Source organism: Panthera leo, chromosome A2 (genome assembly GCF_018350215.1).
Source record: "Panthera leo isolate Ple1 chromosome A2, P.leo_Ple1_pat1.1, whole genome shotgun sequence".
NCBI lineage: Eukaryota > Metazoa > Chordata > Mammalia > Carnivora > Felidae > Panthera > Panthera leo.
Genome location: NC_056680.1, coordinates 80208984 through 80222904, shown reverse-complemented (window position 1 = coordinate 80222904; position 13921 = coordinate 80208984). Strand labels below are relative to the sequence as shown.

The 13921-nt window shown below is 40.2% G+C and overlaps 1 protein-coding gene across 1 annotated transcript in view; it reads right to left on the bottom strand.

Moving 5' to 3' along the window:
* Nucleotides 1-2393: 2393 nt before the first annotated feature.
* SLC26A5 (solute carrier family 26 member 5) overlaps nucleotides 2394-13921 on the bottom strand; it is a 49241-nt gene continuing 37713 nt past the window's right edge. The window contains exons 11-20 of the mRNA XM_042915911.1: nucleotides 13457-13570; nucleotides 12088-12165; nucleotides 11301-11396; nucleotides 10986-11092; nucleotides 9830-9899; nucleotides 9231-9323; nucleotides 8439-8546; nucleotides 7574-7774; nucleotides 6911-6965; nucleotides 2394-5596 (exon numbers count right to left, since the gene is read on the bottom strand). Coding sequence (XP_042771845.1) covers nucleotides 5412-5596; nucleotides 6911-6965; nucleotides 7574-7774; nucleotides 8439-8546; nucleotides 9231-9323; nucleotides 9830-9899; nucleotides 10986-11092; nucleotides 11301-11396; nucleotides 12088-12165; nucleotides 13457-13570 — 1107 coding nt within the window. The 3' untranslated portion in view covers nucleotides 2394-5411. The remainder of the gene's footprint in view (nucleotides 5597-6910; nucleotides 6966-7573; nucleotides 7775-8438; nucleotides 8547-9230; nucleotides 9324-9829; nucleotides 9900-10985; nucleotides 11093-11300; nucleotides 11397-12087; nucleotides 12166-13456; nucleotides 13571-13921) is intronic.

Here is a 13921-nt window from a genome sequence, read left to right as displayed (position 1 = left end):
ACTGTTTTTGAAGTGCTACCATTTAAGGGTCCCATCTCCTCAAGTGCTTGCTTAGACCACGTATGTTCTTGGCATATGCTGGCCTGTGGGCTGTATGGGTGCCGATTGTATCCTCCCACGCGGTGAGGCGGGTCTCATGCATGTTGATGTAATGCCTGCAAAGCTTTCCTACCTGATTGACTTGGAGCTGGGATTGAACGTCCAGGTGTGTCGGCTCTGTCGCCTGTGTTCCTCACCTTCCTGCTCTTCTGCCCCTCATCACAATAGCCCATCTAGGCACAGGACCACATGTGTTTACATGTTGTTTTTTTCCTACCACATCAAATAAATAATACCACTTTGGCCAAACTTTTTTTAAAGTGGAAGAAGCATCTGATGTCTTAGGTTTTGCTTTGCCATTTGAGTTGATTTCAATTTCAAGTTAATCAAGAATTAGTGATTTTAATGGCCAGTGAAGCAGTAAAGCAGAAAGAAAAATATATACACCATTGGTTTCATAAAGAGAAATACTTCATCTTGTAAATTAATGGTTTAAAATTTCAGTAAAATTCCTGTTAGACTTCTGGTGAAGTGAGGTATTTCTAAAAATAAAATCGAATTAGGATCCTCAGCACATCCCTTTAAAATTCTTTCTTGTTCAGCCGCCACCAAATCCCCTCTTGTCTTGCACCACAGTTATCCTCCCCGCCCAAATACTGAGACCCAGGCACCATAAAGACTGTTTTTATTGCAGTTCAATGTTCATAAGTAATGCAAAATAGCAAGAGCTGGATACATTTTAATTCAAAGAAAAAGTGGACAATGTAATGCTTTGAGTATTGAGTTGAAGTATTTAAAATATGAACATTTTCAAAGAGAAAAATGAAAGCTCTTCATTCATAAAATCCAACCAGCATTCTTTTCTGTCTTCCATTTTTCTTTTTTGCGAAATTGGTAAGAAAAATTTTTCCAAGCCTGCCCTGGTCTCTCGTGAGGTATGAAATAGGATGAACCCTTTCTAGGTGTTATGCATATAATAAAATACTCAGGTAAATAACTGAAGATGTATGTTTTTGTAATATTTTGAGAAACAAGCATTTAGATCACGCTGTTTGAAGTCTTACCATGTTTTCACATAGCCACATACTTCTATGCACCAATTTGAGATGACTCACACTGGAGGATGTCTTGAGCTCACTCAGGACTAACATATTCTAGACTCTGGAGAATCTTGACATCTCAGTTACATGCTGAAAATCTAACTGACCACACATCAAACCGACAATTATTTGAAAAATTTGGGTGTTTCTGCCCAACTGTATCTAGATTAGCATCTTTGTATCCCATTTTAAAAGATAAAATACACACTCGTTGGTAACCCCCTCCACCTAAAATACGTGTGTGTACGTATACATGTGTATATGCGTGTGTATGGGCACACGTGTATGTCATAAATAAATCAGTGCTGATAAAACACAGAGTTGATAACTCTAGAAAAATGCTGTAGTGCTCTTTAGAAAATACTTTTAAAAAACACTGTAAAAATGTGATGGATTTGTAAAAATGTAATTTCCACAAAGCTCAGGTCATCTGTTAACATAAAGTGAAATGAAGAGCCTGGTGTGCCTTTTTTCTCAAAGGCAGATAAATTTTTGAGATGCTCAGGCTTCATTAAACCCAAGTCCATAAGCAGGCAGGTTACCTGCTACAATGCTAAGTTCTTGAACATTCTGTTGTTGGGATTTGAGCGGTTTCAAAACCCTCCCATGCATTTTGGTTGGCTATTTGGAGAATTAAGGTAGGTACTTCTGTCACTTCTCAACCCAACTTTTATCTACACTCAAACCATATTATCACAAATCTAAATATATGGACTCCTAAAAGCATTCCTGAAAGGTACACTAAAAAGGACCAACAGCAGTTTTTACACTCAAAGCGCACAGGCTCACACCAAGGAAGTTTTGTGTGATCTGATAATTTTAAGTTGATTAATATCTTTAAAGGGGCAGATGTAACAGATCAAGCCTTCCCTACCACATTACATACTCCCTTCCCTCTCCCTCAGCCTCCGCAAGGGCATACGCCACCCCATCCCCACATCCCCCAAAACACAGAAAAACACACCTACCCATTCCAGGGCAGATTCTTTGGGTTTGTTACCCACTCCATGCACACACCAGGGAAGACTCATTTTCTCAAAATGTACCTTTGGAGGCAGGTACCTCCTTTCTCTGTTAAGTAGGTAAGAATACAGGATCAAACCACACGGAGTTACCTGAAAACTATAAGGGTTTTAGGGGTTACCTGAAAACTATAAAGTGAACTCCCAGGGCTTGCAGAGGATTCATATCCTTGTTTCTCTGAGTCCCACTGCAGATGGGACTGGCAAATGGGATCCCACTATAAGCTGCCATTATACAGAGTCCATATCTATGACATGAATTAATTTTCTGGGCCCTGGTTCACAATTGTTTACATATTCCATCCATCCATGAGGCAGAAATCAACCACTATCCTATCATGTAGGATTTTAGAAAGACAACTTCTCTATATGGGACCTTCCTGAAGACAGGGCTCTCCCATATTGCCATAAAATAAGACCAACCAAGTCCCTAGATCTATCATTGTGGATTATGCTCATTTTGACAGGGCAGTGAGACTGAATTTGAACCAGGGTTTGAGACACATAGGAAGCACACGCTACTGGCTATTGAGCTCCAGAAAGAAGAACGAAGAGGCAAACTTAAAGTAAAAAAGGTCAGGAAATTTTCTACTATATTAAATAATTTTAAGTAAAACATTCCAACATATTTACATATAGATAAAACATTTTGAAATGCATTCTTACATCCTCAGAGCCTCGCTGAAACAAACAAACAAAAAACTTTCCTTAAGACTTCAGTGCTTTTTATGTACATGGTAAAAATCTATTCAAAATAGGTTGAAAATTAAGGAACAGAAAAGTTAAATACAAATCTGTAAATACAGATAAATACTATTTTTTGTACCCTACTTTCAATCTATCAACAGCTAGGATGTGAATTTCTGTATGTAAAGCATTTGATGAAGACGGGTGCTAAAGTCAATGCAATGAAGTATTTTATAACATTGTTTAGAATCTTTAAGTTCTGCATTAGTGGCGGAAATGGTGCAGGCCCTCGTACAAAAGCTTCCACTAAAGCTGAGGTGCTACAACTACATGCTCCTTCAGAAGGCAGTCTGTATCAGAATGCAGATGTATCTGATCTTGCGTGTGATGATTGCAAAGGAAGTAGCTGGGTGAAAATCTCATTTCTTTCTAGATCTCCATTAAGTACTGATTAGAAAGGAGGTGGTCCACTTTAAATTAGTAAAGTCACTGCAAAATCTGAGAGTTAAAGCAAACAAACCATAGGGTTTGGTTGGAGTTAGACCCATGCTAACACGACTCTTTCCTGGGATCTGCCCACTTTTCTCCTGGCAGTGTTTTCTTTATGAAAACTAAAAAGAAGTCAGTAAGAAAACATACTTGAAAAACGGACTGTTAGCAGGAAATCTCAGCAGAGGAGGCTTTAGGCAGGTTGGCTAATACTTGTGCTTTGATTTGGAGTGAGGTAGTACTTAGAACTACAAGAGCAAGACCTTTTTGATGACGAATTGGCTTAAAGTTCTCCCCCCACTTGAACAACTATGAAGACTGCCTGAAATAGGCATTTTACTTATTCATAGGCTTACCCCCCCTGGGTCTGATAAGAATTAACTGATAACTATTATGGACTTCCAAGGAAGATACTAAGTTATATCAAGAAATTAGCTTTCTTAAATACATGGTCTTTAAGGTTACTTTACTATTAGCAGCAACAGAAGTTCTAGGGGCGCCTACTGGTCACAGTAGTGACAAATGAGCACCAAAAAGAATTATTATAATGGACTGAGGAACATTAAAACTGTAAAAATACACGAGCCTATGATTACACTGAAAAAAAGAGAAATGTAAAAGAGCCTACTATGTCATTGCCCGTTAAACCAGCTCCTTACTTTGAAGTTGATAGTTAAATGGAAAAAATAAAGCATTTAACCTGCCTTTCCAGTAAGAAAGGATTGTATTTAAGGATGACCAAATAGCTCAGGTTGAGGAGGAATAGCTGTAGTTTACAAAGAAACACCAACTAATAAATGCTGAAGAAATGAGAGAAATGGAAAAAAAAAATCTCAAGCCTTAATAAAATTATTGATTTAAGCAAGGATTATCACTGTTAAAACCTCTGGGTGAATGGCTAATGGGAACTGGGCATTCATTCGCTGCCAAAGGAAAACCAGGTAGAAAACTCACAAGTCACAATGGAGAAAACGTAAGTGGGGGATGAGGCTATCGGCATCATTTAGTGGTAGGTCAACTAGATATTATGTGTTTTTTGATGTGATGAGATTTAAAGCATGTGTCTCATCTAGGATATATTCCAGCAAAAAAAAAAAAATGTTTTATTCAAATCCATGAAGCTTTTAGATAAAACTTTTAGATTACAGGTAATTCAGGAAATAAAGGGACAAGCGATATAACACCTTGAAAGAACAAAATGGGGATTCTACAGGACAACTGCCCCAGTCTCTCTTCAACAACTCAATGTCATAAAAGGGACTGTACTGGATTAAGATAGACTTAAGGGACTTGAAGGGACATGACCAGTTGTAGTGGTAGGTCACAGAATGGATACTAGTCTGGACAGACCAAGTATAAATTTGAGGACAACTGGGGAAACCTGAATATGATCTGAGGTAAAAGTATTCCAGATGAGGAAACAAGGATTGTTGACTGAAAAATGACTTACAGAGCACTATGTAGAATATGATCTTACTCTGGTTAAAAAATGTAAGTATATATGCACAGAAAAAGATCTGGAAGGATATGCCTTAAGGTGTTAGTGATAATCTTTGAATGGTAGCAATATAATGTTTTTAGTTTATTTTTTCTATTCTTTTTATTGCACTCATAATGCTTCTTTAGTAATAAAAGGTTATTTTTAAAGAACTTCTAGAAAACTGAGGGTGTGCCCCTTCTATTAGTTAGCTCTGATTACAGAAAGTCTGTACACCAGCAAGTACCAAAGTAAGGATGCTACCCATCTGGTGAAAGCATATATGATTGGTACGTAAAGCAATTAAAGGAAATAACTTCTGGAACGCTCGGCTTATAAAGGTAACACTAAAGGGTAACAGGAATGTCACTGCACAGTAAATGCAGGCAAGAGGGACAATTTATCTTTGAAATAATTCAATTAAAAAAAAAACACACAAGTAAGATACATCTTGCTATGTGCGTCATTCACCCTCCAAATCAAACCTTGACTACTAGCATTTACCCTTAGCGGGGGGATGTCTAGTGTCTAGTACTTAAAATGTGTAAGTGAGTAATCTCCCAGAGGCTCGTACCCCATCCCAGCTGGGTTCCTCCTCTAAGCTTCTGGAGTGGCGTTGGGTTCTGAGTCCTCCTGCGGAGGGGCGGCGGTGGCTTCTTGCTCGGCAAGCGCCTCCCGAAGCTGGCTGCCTAAAACTGCATCATGAATGCTGTAGAACAGCAGCTCCTTCAAGGCAGGATTTTCAAAGAATCGATTTTGAGTGAGGTCATTCACAACTTGTGCTATAAAAGAAGAAAGGAAAATTAGCCCACACTTTGGGTATCGGTGTCTAACATTAAAAAAATTAACACTCTTAGGTAGTTTAAATACTACAGTGATAGAGTAAAAAGTGTCACTCCAATCCCTGTCCCCGTGATATCACACCCCAGTTGCAGGAAACTACTTTCTCGCATTTTCTTTCAGTATTTCTTTATGCAGATATAAGTAAATACAAATATATATATTCTTATTTTCCCCTTTTTCTTACCCCAAAGTATCTTTTTAACATTATATATAGATTATTCTGGATATTTTTTACTTTTTTTTTTTTTTTTTTTACCACTACATGATACTCTATCATGTGGATATACCCGAGTTTATTGAACTGGTCCTTTTCTTTGATGCTTAAGGTTTTTCCAGTCCTTTATTCTATAGACAGTAACCAGTTTCTACAACTGCTTACAGTTGATCAACCACGTACATGTGTCATTTTGAATACATGCAGCATGTTGCTGGAAGTGCTGGGTTAAAGGTTAAGTGCATTTGTAGTTGGGAAAGATCATGCCGCCCTGCCCTCCACAGAGGCTGTTCCATTTTGCACTCCCGGCAGTAGTGTCTATGAGCACTTGCTGTCCCACAGGGTGCCTACAGAGCATGTTTGCAGACATCTTTCCTTTTTGCCCATCTGGCAGGTGAAAAGCGAGGTCTATGTAGATTTCATTTTCAAGCACTTTTTGGTTTCAACCAAAATTTAATATAAAGCAAAAATAGCAGGCATTGTATGGAAAAACCTAAATGATTTTATAGAACTATGTTTAAGGCAGCCTTTAAATAATCATTAAATGTACCAGCCCAGAACAGTGGTTTATACGCTCCTTCATTCCACATCCAGGTCAGGAGGCCTGCCACAATGGCCCAGTGAAAGGGGTGCCTGGAAGTGGCTAATTTCAAAGCTAGTTTTAGAGTGATTTTCAGAATAATTTTCATTTTTGCCAAAAACAAAAATTAAGAGAAAATCTTCCCCAACTTTTTTTTTTTATTGTTTATTTTTGAGAGAGAGAGAGAGAGAGCAAGCAAGGGAGGCAGAGAGAGAGAGAGAAAGAGAGAAAGGGAGACACAGAATCTGAAGCAGGCTCCAGGCTCTGAGCTGTTAGCACAGAGCCCGATGAGAGGCTTGAACTCACAAGCCGTGAGATCATGACCTGAGCCAAAGTTGGCCGCTTAACCAACTGAGCCACCCAGGCGCCCCAATCTTTCCAAACTTTTAAAATGCTATTAAAAAAAGAGAAACAAAACTAAAGTGTTAAAGCTTCTCCCCATTCTAGAAATGTACTCACCGCTGCATCCTGCTAAATACACATAAATACCGACATCTCCATATTCTTTTACAATCTGTAATAATGTTGAAATAAAGTTTAGTTTCTCTTGACTCCGTGCCAGATGCAAGTCTCTTTCTACCAATATGTATCTCCTGATACAAGACACTAGTTCATTCGCTTGAGCTACTGGGCCTCGTAATTATGCATTTTAAAAAATTATGCATTTTTGAGCTAATCATTTAAAACTAATTTTGTATATAATTTTTACATGGACAGTGATCATGAGGGCTCTCAAGGAACTCTTGTTAAATTTTATGTAGGTGGAATAAAGGTACTGATTTTTAGAAGAATCCTCTGTAGAGCCGTATCCTGAAATATTCACCAAGAGGTGACTGATGACTGGGATGTGCTTTAAAGTAAAAGCAGTGGAAAGCGGGTGTGGGCTGAATGAAACACGACTGACCATTAACTGATGAACTGTCGAAGCTGAGTGATAGTTACATGGGGCTTCGTTACACAATGCTCCTTACTTTTGTATAGTTCTGAAATTTTCCACCATCAAAAGTGGAAAAAAGCAACAACAAAGAAGAATTTTAAGAGTTGAAAAGGGACCCTAGTTCAACTCTCATTTTACTGATGGCAACAGAGATACGAAAACCACTCATTTAAGATGATGCTTACCCCGGCCAGAGTTTTTACGCCAACAGAGTCAATAAAATTGACTTGTGTAAAATCCAGAATGATGGTGTGGATGTTATCCCCTGGGGGCATAAATCTTTGCATTTCTTCAGGAAATGTGCTCTTGATGACTATTGGGGGGTATTTTACTTCGTCATCCTCTTCTTCAGGCTTCGTGGCATCTTCTCCATCTACTTCTGCATCCTGTGAACAGTTACACCAAACCAGAAGTCTATGAACAGCTCACATTTATAGGGGAAAATGAGTCCCTATATTGTCAAGCTACTGACTCTACCAAACCTTGTCTAAAATGACTGCCACATCCTAGCCTTGCAATGTGACAGAAAAAGGATGTGTAACATATGTTATTCAGTGTTAGTTCAGTTTCTTTTCGTCTCTTCCTCCTCTTGTTTCTGTCCAATGAAATCCACTCTCCTTTGTCATCATAGCCATTTTCTCCCCACTTCTAAAATAGTTCCATGAACTTCAGCATGACCGTGAGTTACCATAAGGCTTGAATAGCAAAATCCAGCCTTTGAGGTGTGTGGGTTTTGTTTGTTTGTTTGTTTGTTTTTTTACTGTCAGCTGAATAAATCTATATGAAGCACCCATGGTAAAAATTTATTAAGGTACTGTGTGATCTTAATTTAAACAAATGTTTTCCAGGGCTCATATCCTTACTTTTTTCAGAAGTGTTCACACATGGCTGACTTTATTACGTATCTTTAATAATATAGAGGATACTTAGATTGTTTCTAAGCTTTCCTATTTTAGGGGCTTCCTGTTGTGTTAAGGCTTCCATCGTGAATAAAGGTGGGGGGTGGTGCAGATTAAGAGGAGGGAGAATTACAATGAAGAGACCACTCACCACTTTGACAGAAGTTGCATTGGCCATATTTGCATTTCCAACTTCCTTAGCATACTTCTTCATGGCCTTTCTTCTTGCTCCCATTATGAGCGCTGGGTTCACTCCAGTCTTTACGGAAGAACAATATATGTGAAATCATGTCTTGGCTCCCAGGAACCCACCAAATGCAATTAATCTTCAGACTCCCCATCTGACTGTTTTCTATGCCAAGTAATCCCCCCACTTCTACCTTTCCCTCAGACATTGTGAACTGAGTCACTCTCATTAAAGGAGCATGAGTAACTTTCCTTATTCCTGTGTATATTTAGCAGGATGCAGCAGTGAGTACGCCAAAGTATTGAAGAGAATGTTTAAAGTAACATTTTTCACACTTACTCTCAGATTCTTATATTTAAGAGACTATGTGGGTTGACGGGGAGATATTCTGTATATTGGGCAGTGTGGAGTGAAGTTCTAACCATGACCAGAGGAACCCACATGATCTGAAGAGTAGGAAACCTAAAAATATTTTTTCACTCTTTTTCTTAAATTTTTTTTGAGAAGGTAGTATATGTATATGATAAACAAGAATGACTGGTGGTGTTGGGTACACAATAGTGTGAATGTACTCAATTCCATGTGCTGAATGGTAAATTTACCAAAAATGGTAAATTTTCTGGGTATTCTACCACAATAAAGAGAGAAAGGGAGAGAATGATATAGTGTAAAAGGCATATGAAGACATTTGAGTGTCCCTCACACCCCTGTCAATCCACAGGTCCCCTCAAAAATAATCCATTTCTCATGACTCACCTTTCTTTTTAAAGCATTGCTATATAAGTCACTATTTGCATAATAAATTGGGGCATTGATTTGGAATATTTTTATTCCAGGAATTTCTTTCACCTGAGAAAGAAAATGTGAGCAAATTTAACACATGGAAATATTTCAGAGTCAAACTGCACCTACTCCCTCCTCCAACCTGAAAATCAACACAAAAGTCACAAAAGGCCCTCTTACGGTGTTCAGATAAAATTCTGTCACTATCCCACGTAGAGGAAGGAGTTCTGAGAAGAAAGCCTTGAAAATACACATTGTCATATTTCTTTGATAACATTAAAAATATTTATTTATTTTGAGAGAGAGAGAATCGCCAGTAGGCTCTGTGCTGTCAGTGCAGAACCTGACAGGGGCTCGGTCCCATGAACTGTGAGATCATCACCTGAGCCAAAACCAAGAGTCGGATGCCAAAGCGACTGAGTCAAACACGTGCCCTGAAGTGCAAGCTTTTCACTCTGACTCCTACACTTCCTTCTTTTCCAGCCCCCAACTTTTTGCCCTACATAAAAATAATAGTCAGCTGATCACATGACATACTTACAACCATTTAAAATGACAGAAAAATGTCCTACCTCCTCATATGCATCTATATCAATATACACGTCAGTGTCAGGAAGCTGTCCAAGCACTTTGTAGCTGGGACTGAAGAGAGAGAAAGTGTATTAAAATACCAGTGTGTTGAGGCCCCCGTATGTGGTTCAACCATGAGGTCTGGCATGTTTACATGTCACGTAGGGACTTGCTAGTGAACTCAGGGGCACTTGATCCTTGTATGGTACCTTTGCAGAGGGTTCATACGTATCACAATCCCAGTGCCATCCAGGCCCTCACACCCTGCCCCGAACGTACATGACACACACATACACAGCACATATACCTCACACTACACAGACCGTACACACACCCCCCACCCCCACCCCACCCCCCCCCCCCATCGGGTTAGGACAAAAGACTTGGGCATTTAAAGATGGGGGCAAAAGTGAACTGTGCAAAGTTCAAGCTATGCCAAGGAATGTGCAACTCAAATTCTCATCCACCGAGTAGACACAACTATCTTCCTACTCTTATTCTTAAGTAGGGGAGGAGTTTTTCTTTTTGTCTCCCGTAAGAGGCTCTGACCCATGGGGGTGGTAGTCAGCTGAAGGTGTGGGGAGAAAATGAAAAATCTCAAATTAGCCTAGAACTTTTCTTCAGTTTGGTTTGAATAGATTTTAAACATTATTTTTGGAGAGTCCTCCTCTTTTTATAGGACAAGGTGGCTCAAATTGGGTACTGTAATGATGACAGATACTATTTGAGTACCTCATATTACCTTATTATATCCAATGTACGAGGCTTATTTCCACTGTTGTGTGGATGAGAAATTGAGGCCTAGTGGAGTGAGTTGTTCAATGTCAGAGGGATTGGCAAAGCCAGAATATGGCTCAAGGTCTTTGATTTGACACTCCATGGTCTTGCTACAATACTCTGGTGTTCTTAGCAGGTATGCACAAATACTGTGTGAGTCAGAATACATAATACAAATGTTAGCTGTTTTTCTGGGTGGATTCCCTCAACAAGCTTGCAGAGAATACACCCTATACGCCTGATACTGGACTCCGGGAACATTACCTCCACAATCAAGATACTTACAGTCTAATGGCATCTGTTGACAAACAGGATATATTTAAAGTCAACACCACAATTTCAGGCAGGACAACCCACATCCATCCCAATTTGTACACTCACCTCTGGGTTCTGTAAATCACAGTCAGCAGAGCGATGATCACAGCTGTAATCAAACCATAGTCCAATCCCAGGAACAAGGAGGAAACAAAAGTGGTCAGCCAAATGGTCTAAACAAAAGACAGAAAGATTTATGTAGAATCATGGTAAAAATTTCCTAAGTGTCTCTCTCTCCCCTCACACATACACATAGTACCTAACCTTGCCTAACTTGATACTACATACAATAACTTCACTAACGTAGCTTTCTCACATTTTTATCAGCATCATCCACATGTTGTATGACATATTAACCTAACAATCACCTGTGTTACTTACCAGTTCTATTTTGCTCGTTCTCCAGAAAAAGGGGAGATCTGAGAATTGCATGAACATTCCTTTCAGGTTGACAATCACAATGGCCGACAGCACAGCCTGAAACAGAGCACATGATGCGTGCCTCTCTTCTTGTGTCCACAGAGCCCCCTTTGCTGGCTCCTCACTGTCCTCCTGCTGCCCTCCCCACATCCTCTCCCCACTCACTTCCCACGCAGCAGTGATGGTACGTTTGGAGCCATGAACACCTGGATTTTCAGGACTTGGTTAGCTAAAATGGGCCTTGGAAAACCAGGCATATATCCTAGTAGCAAACCTGCATGGTGGTCAAGAGGTTCAGAATTAAACTTGGTACTCAAGGAATTAGTTCACTCCTGGTCTTCCTAGGTTATGATTTTCTCCACTCTGTATCATTCCTGATCTCTACTAGATTAAATAGATCAGCAAACAAATGTCTTAGGAGTGAAGGCCATCTCAGATTTTTAATGGAAGTATAAGGTCACAGAAGATCAAAGAGAGAACGGACCTTGGAGATTAATCAGTCCAAACCCCCACTTTGCAGATAAGGAAACGGACACCCAGAGATGTTGAGATGGCTTTCCCAAGATCCCAGATTGTGGGGCAGAACTGTAGACTGTGGAGCAGGATCCTGGCTCCAGCCTTGGCCTTTCTCACACCACCCTGCTAGGGTTACAGTAAAAACCCACGAGACAGTCACAGAAATGCAAACAAATAAAATAGAAAAATCCCTACACATGGAAAAAGATCACCCCACATCTAAGCTACACACCTGGGGCAATGATTCGAAGAGGAACCCGGTGGCTAATATGACCAGCAGAATCATTAGTGAGGCCAAACAACCTGCAAGCTGAACGAGAGAAGACACACAGAAGGGGCTTTTAGGAGACATGAGTAAGAGGTGGGGCAGAGGTGATCTTAGTGTTTTGATAATCACTGCAGGAAGATCAAGAAAATATGGGTTCAAACAAGTCATCAAAACCATTACATACACCAATATTCCTTCCCATTCCCTTTCTGAAGTTCAGTTTCTCTTATAGCTTTTATTTTTTATTTACTTTTTTTTTTTTTAAGAGAGAGAGCACGAGCAGGAAAGAGGGGCAGAGGGAGAGAGGGAGGGAGGGAGGGAGGGAGGGAGGGAGGGAGGGAGGGAGGGAGAGAGAGAGAGAATCCCAAGCTCCACACTTAGTGGATCCCATGACCATGAAATCATGACCTGAGCCGAAATAAAGAGTCAAAACACTCAACCAACCGAGCCACCCAGGTGCCCCTCTCTTAGAGCTTCTATACAGAGGCTGAAATGATTAAATACCCTGGTAAAAATGCCCTTGCCAGGGGCGAGGGAAAGGAGATAATGGTGCTGACTCGAGACCCACAACAGTCAAATGAGACTCTCCTGCCCAATGTAGTAGCCACCAACCACATGTAGCCATTACGTTTTTAAAATAAAAATTAAGTACAATTAAAAAATTCAGGTCTTGGTTGCATTTCTCACGTATCAAGTGCTCAAGGGCCACAGGTGGTTTGTGGCTGTCATATTGGATGGTGCAAAACAGTGGACACTTCTGTCACTACAGAAGGTTCTATTGGATGCACTAATGGCATCCTGACCATACCCAGTCCCAGGCTTTCATGACAACATCCTATGCGTGAACTTTGAGGTTTACTGGTAGCAGCTAGTGGTGTTGTAGAATTTTCAATTTAACCGGAGAATATACCTCTTTCCTACAGATTCAGTTCTTGGGATTTGCTTCAATCATTCATGCCTTTCTCTGATTCACTACACAGCTCACTGGAGCATCAATCTTCAGACAGAAAAGCTTTGCTGGGGTTCAGAATAGGATCAAGGGATTAAAGTTTATCATCCCAGGGGCGCCTAGGTGGCTTAGTGGGTTAAGTATCCAACTCTGGATTTTGGCTAAGGTCATGATCTCATGGTTCCTGGGATTGGGCCCCGTGGTGGCATGCTGGCAGTGTGGAGTCTGCTTGGAATTCTCTCTCTCTCTCTCTCTCTCTCTCTCCCTCCCTCCCTCCACCCTTGCCCAGCTCTCTCACTCTCTTTCAAAGTAAATAAACTTAAAAAAAATTTTAAAGTTTACCACCCCAGATCACCAGTCCTCAGAGGCCAGTTGCATACACACCTGTGTCTTCCCTCCAGTCCCCTCTTGAACAAGGCTTCGAGATAAGGAGCATGAAATTGAGAAAGTCTGGAAGAGTGAGCCAATGGAATTGCACAGTCCCAGGGCAATGAGCTCCTTTTCCAGGGGGAAACAAAGCACACACGAGGTCAGTCATTCTTCAGGAAAAAAGGCATGATGGCCCATTTAATACACATTTTCAACAGTAGAAGCTGTCTCTTCATTCTTTTTCTAGATACAAGAGTTTGTTGGGCATGAGTTTAAAATAGGGATTATTGAATAAGGTGGGAGAAAAACAGAGTTCTTGTTCTGTCAGAGATAAAAGCTGCAGTCACTACCTAGTCCCCTCTTTGCCAAACACACTCTCCTACACTAAAAATGGTTTGTTTTTTTTTAAAGAAAACTGCAGCAAGGGACAAAATATTTTTGTTACGAGAAATTTACTGGTGTATAGAACCATTGGCATCT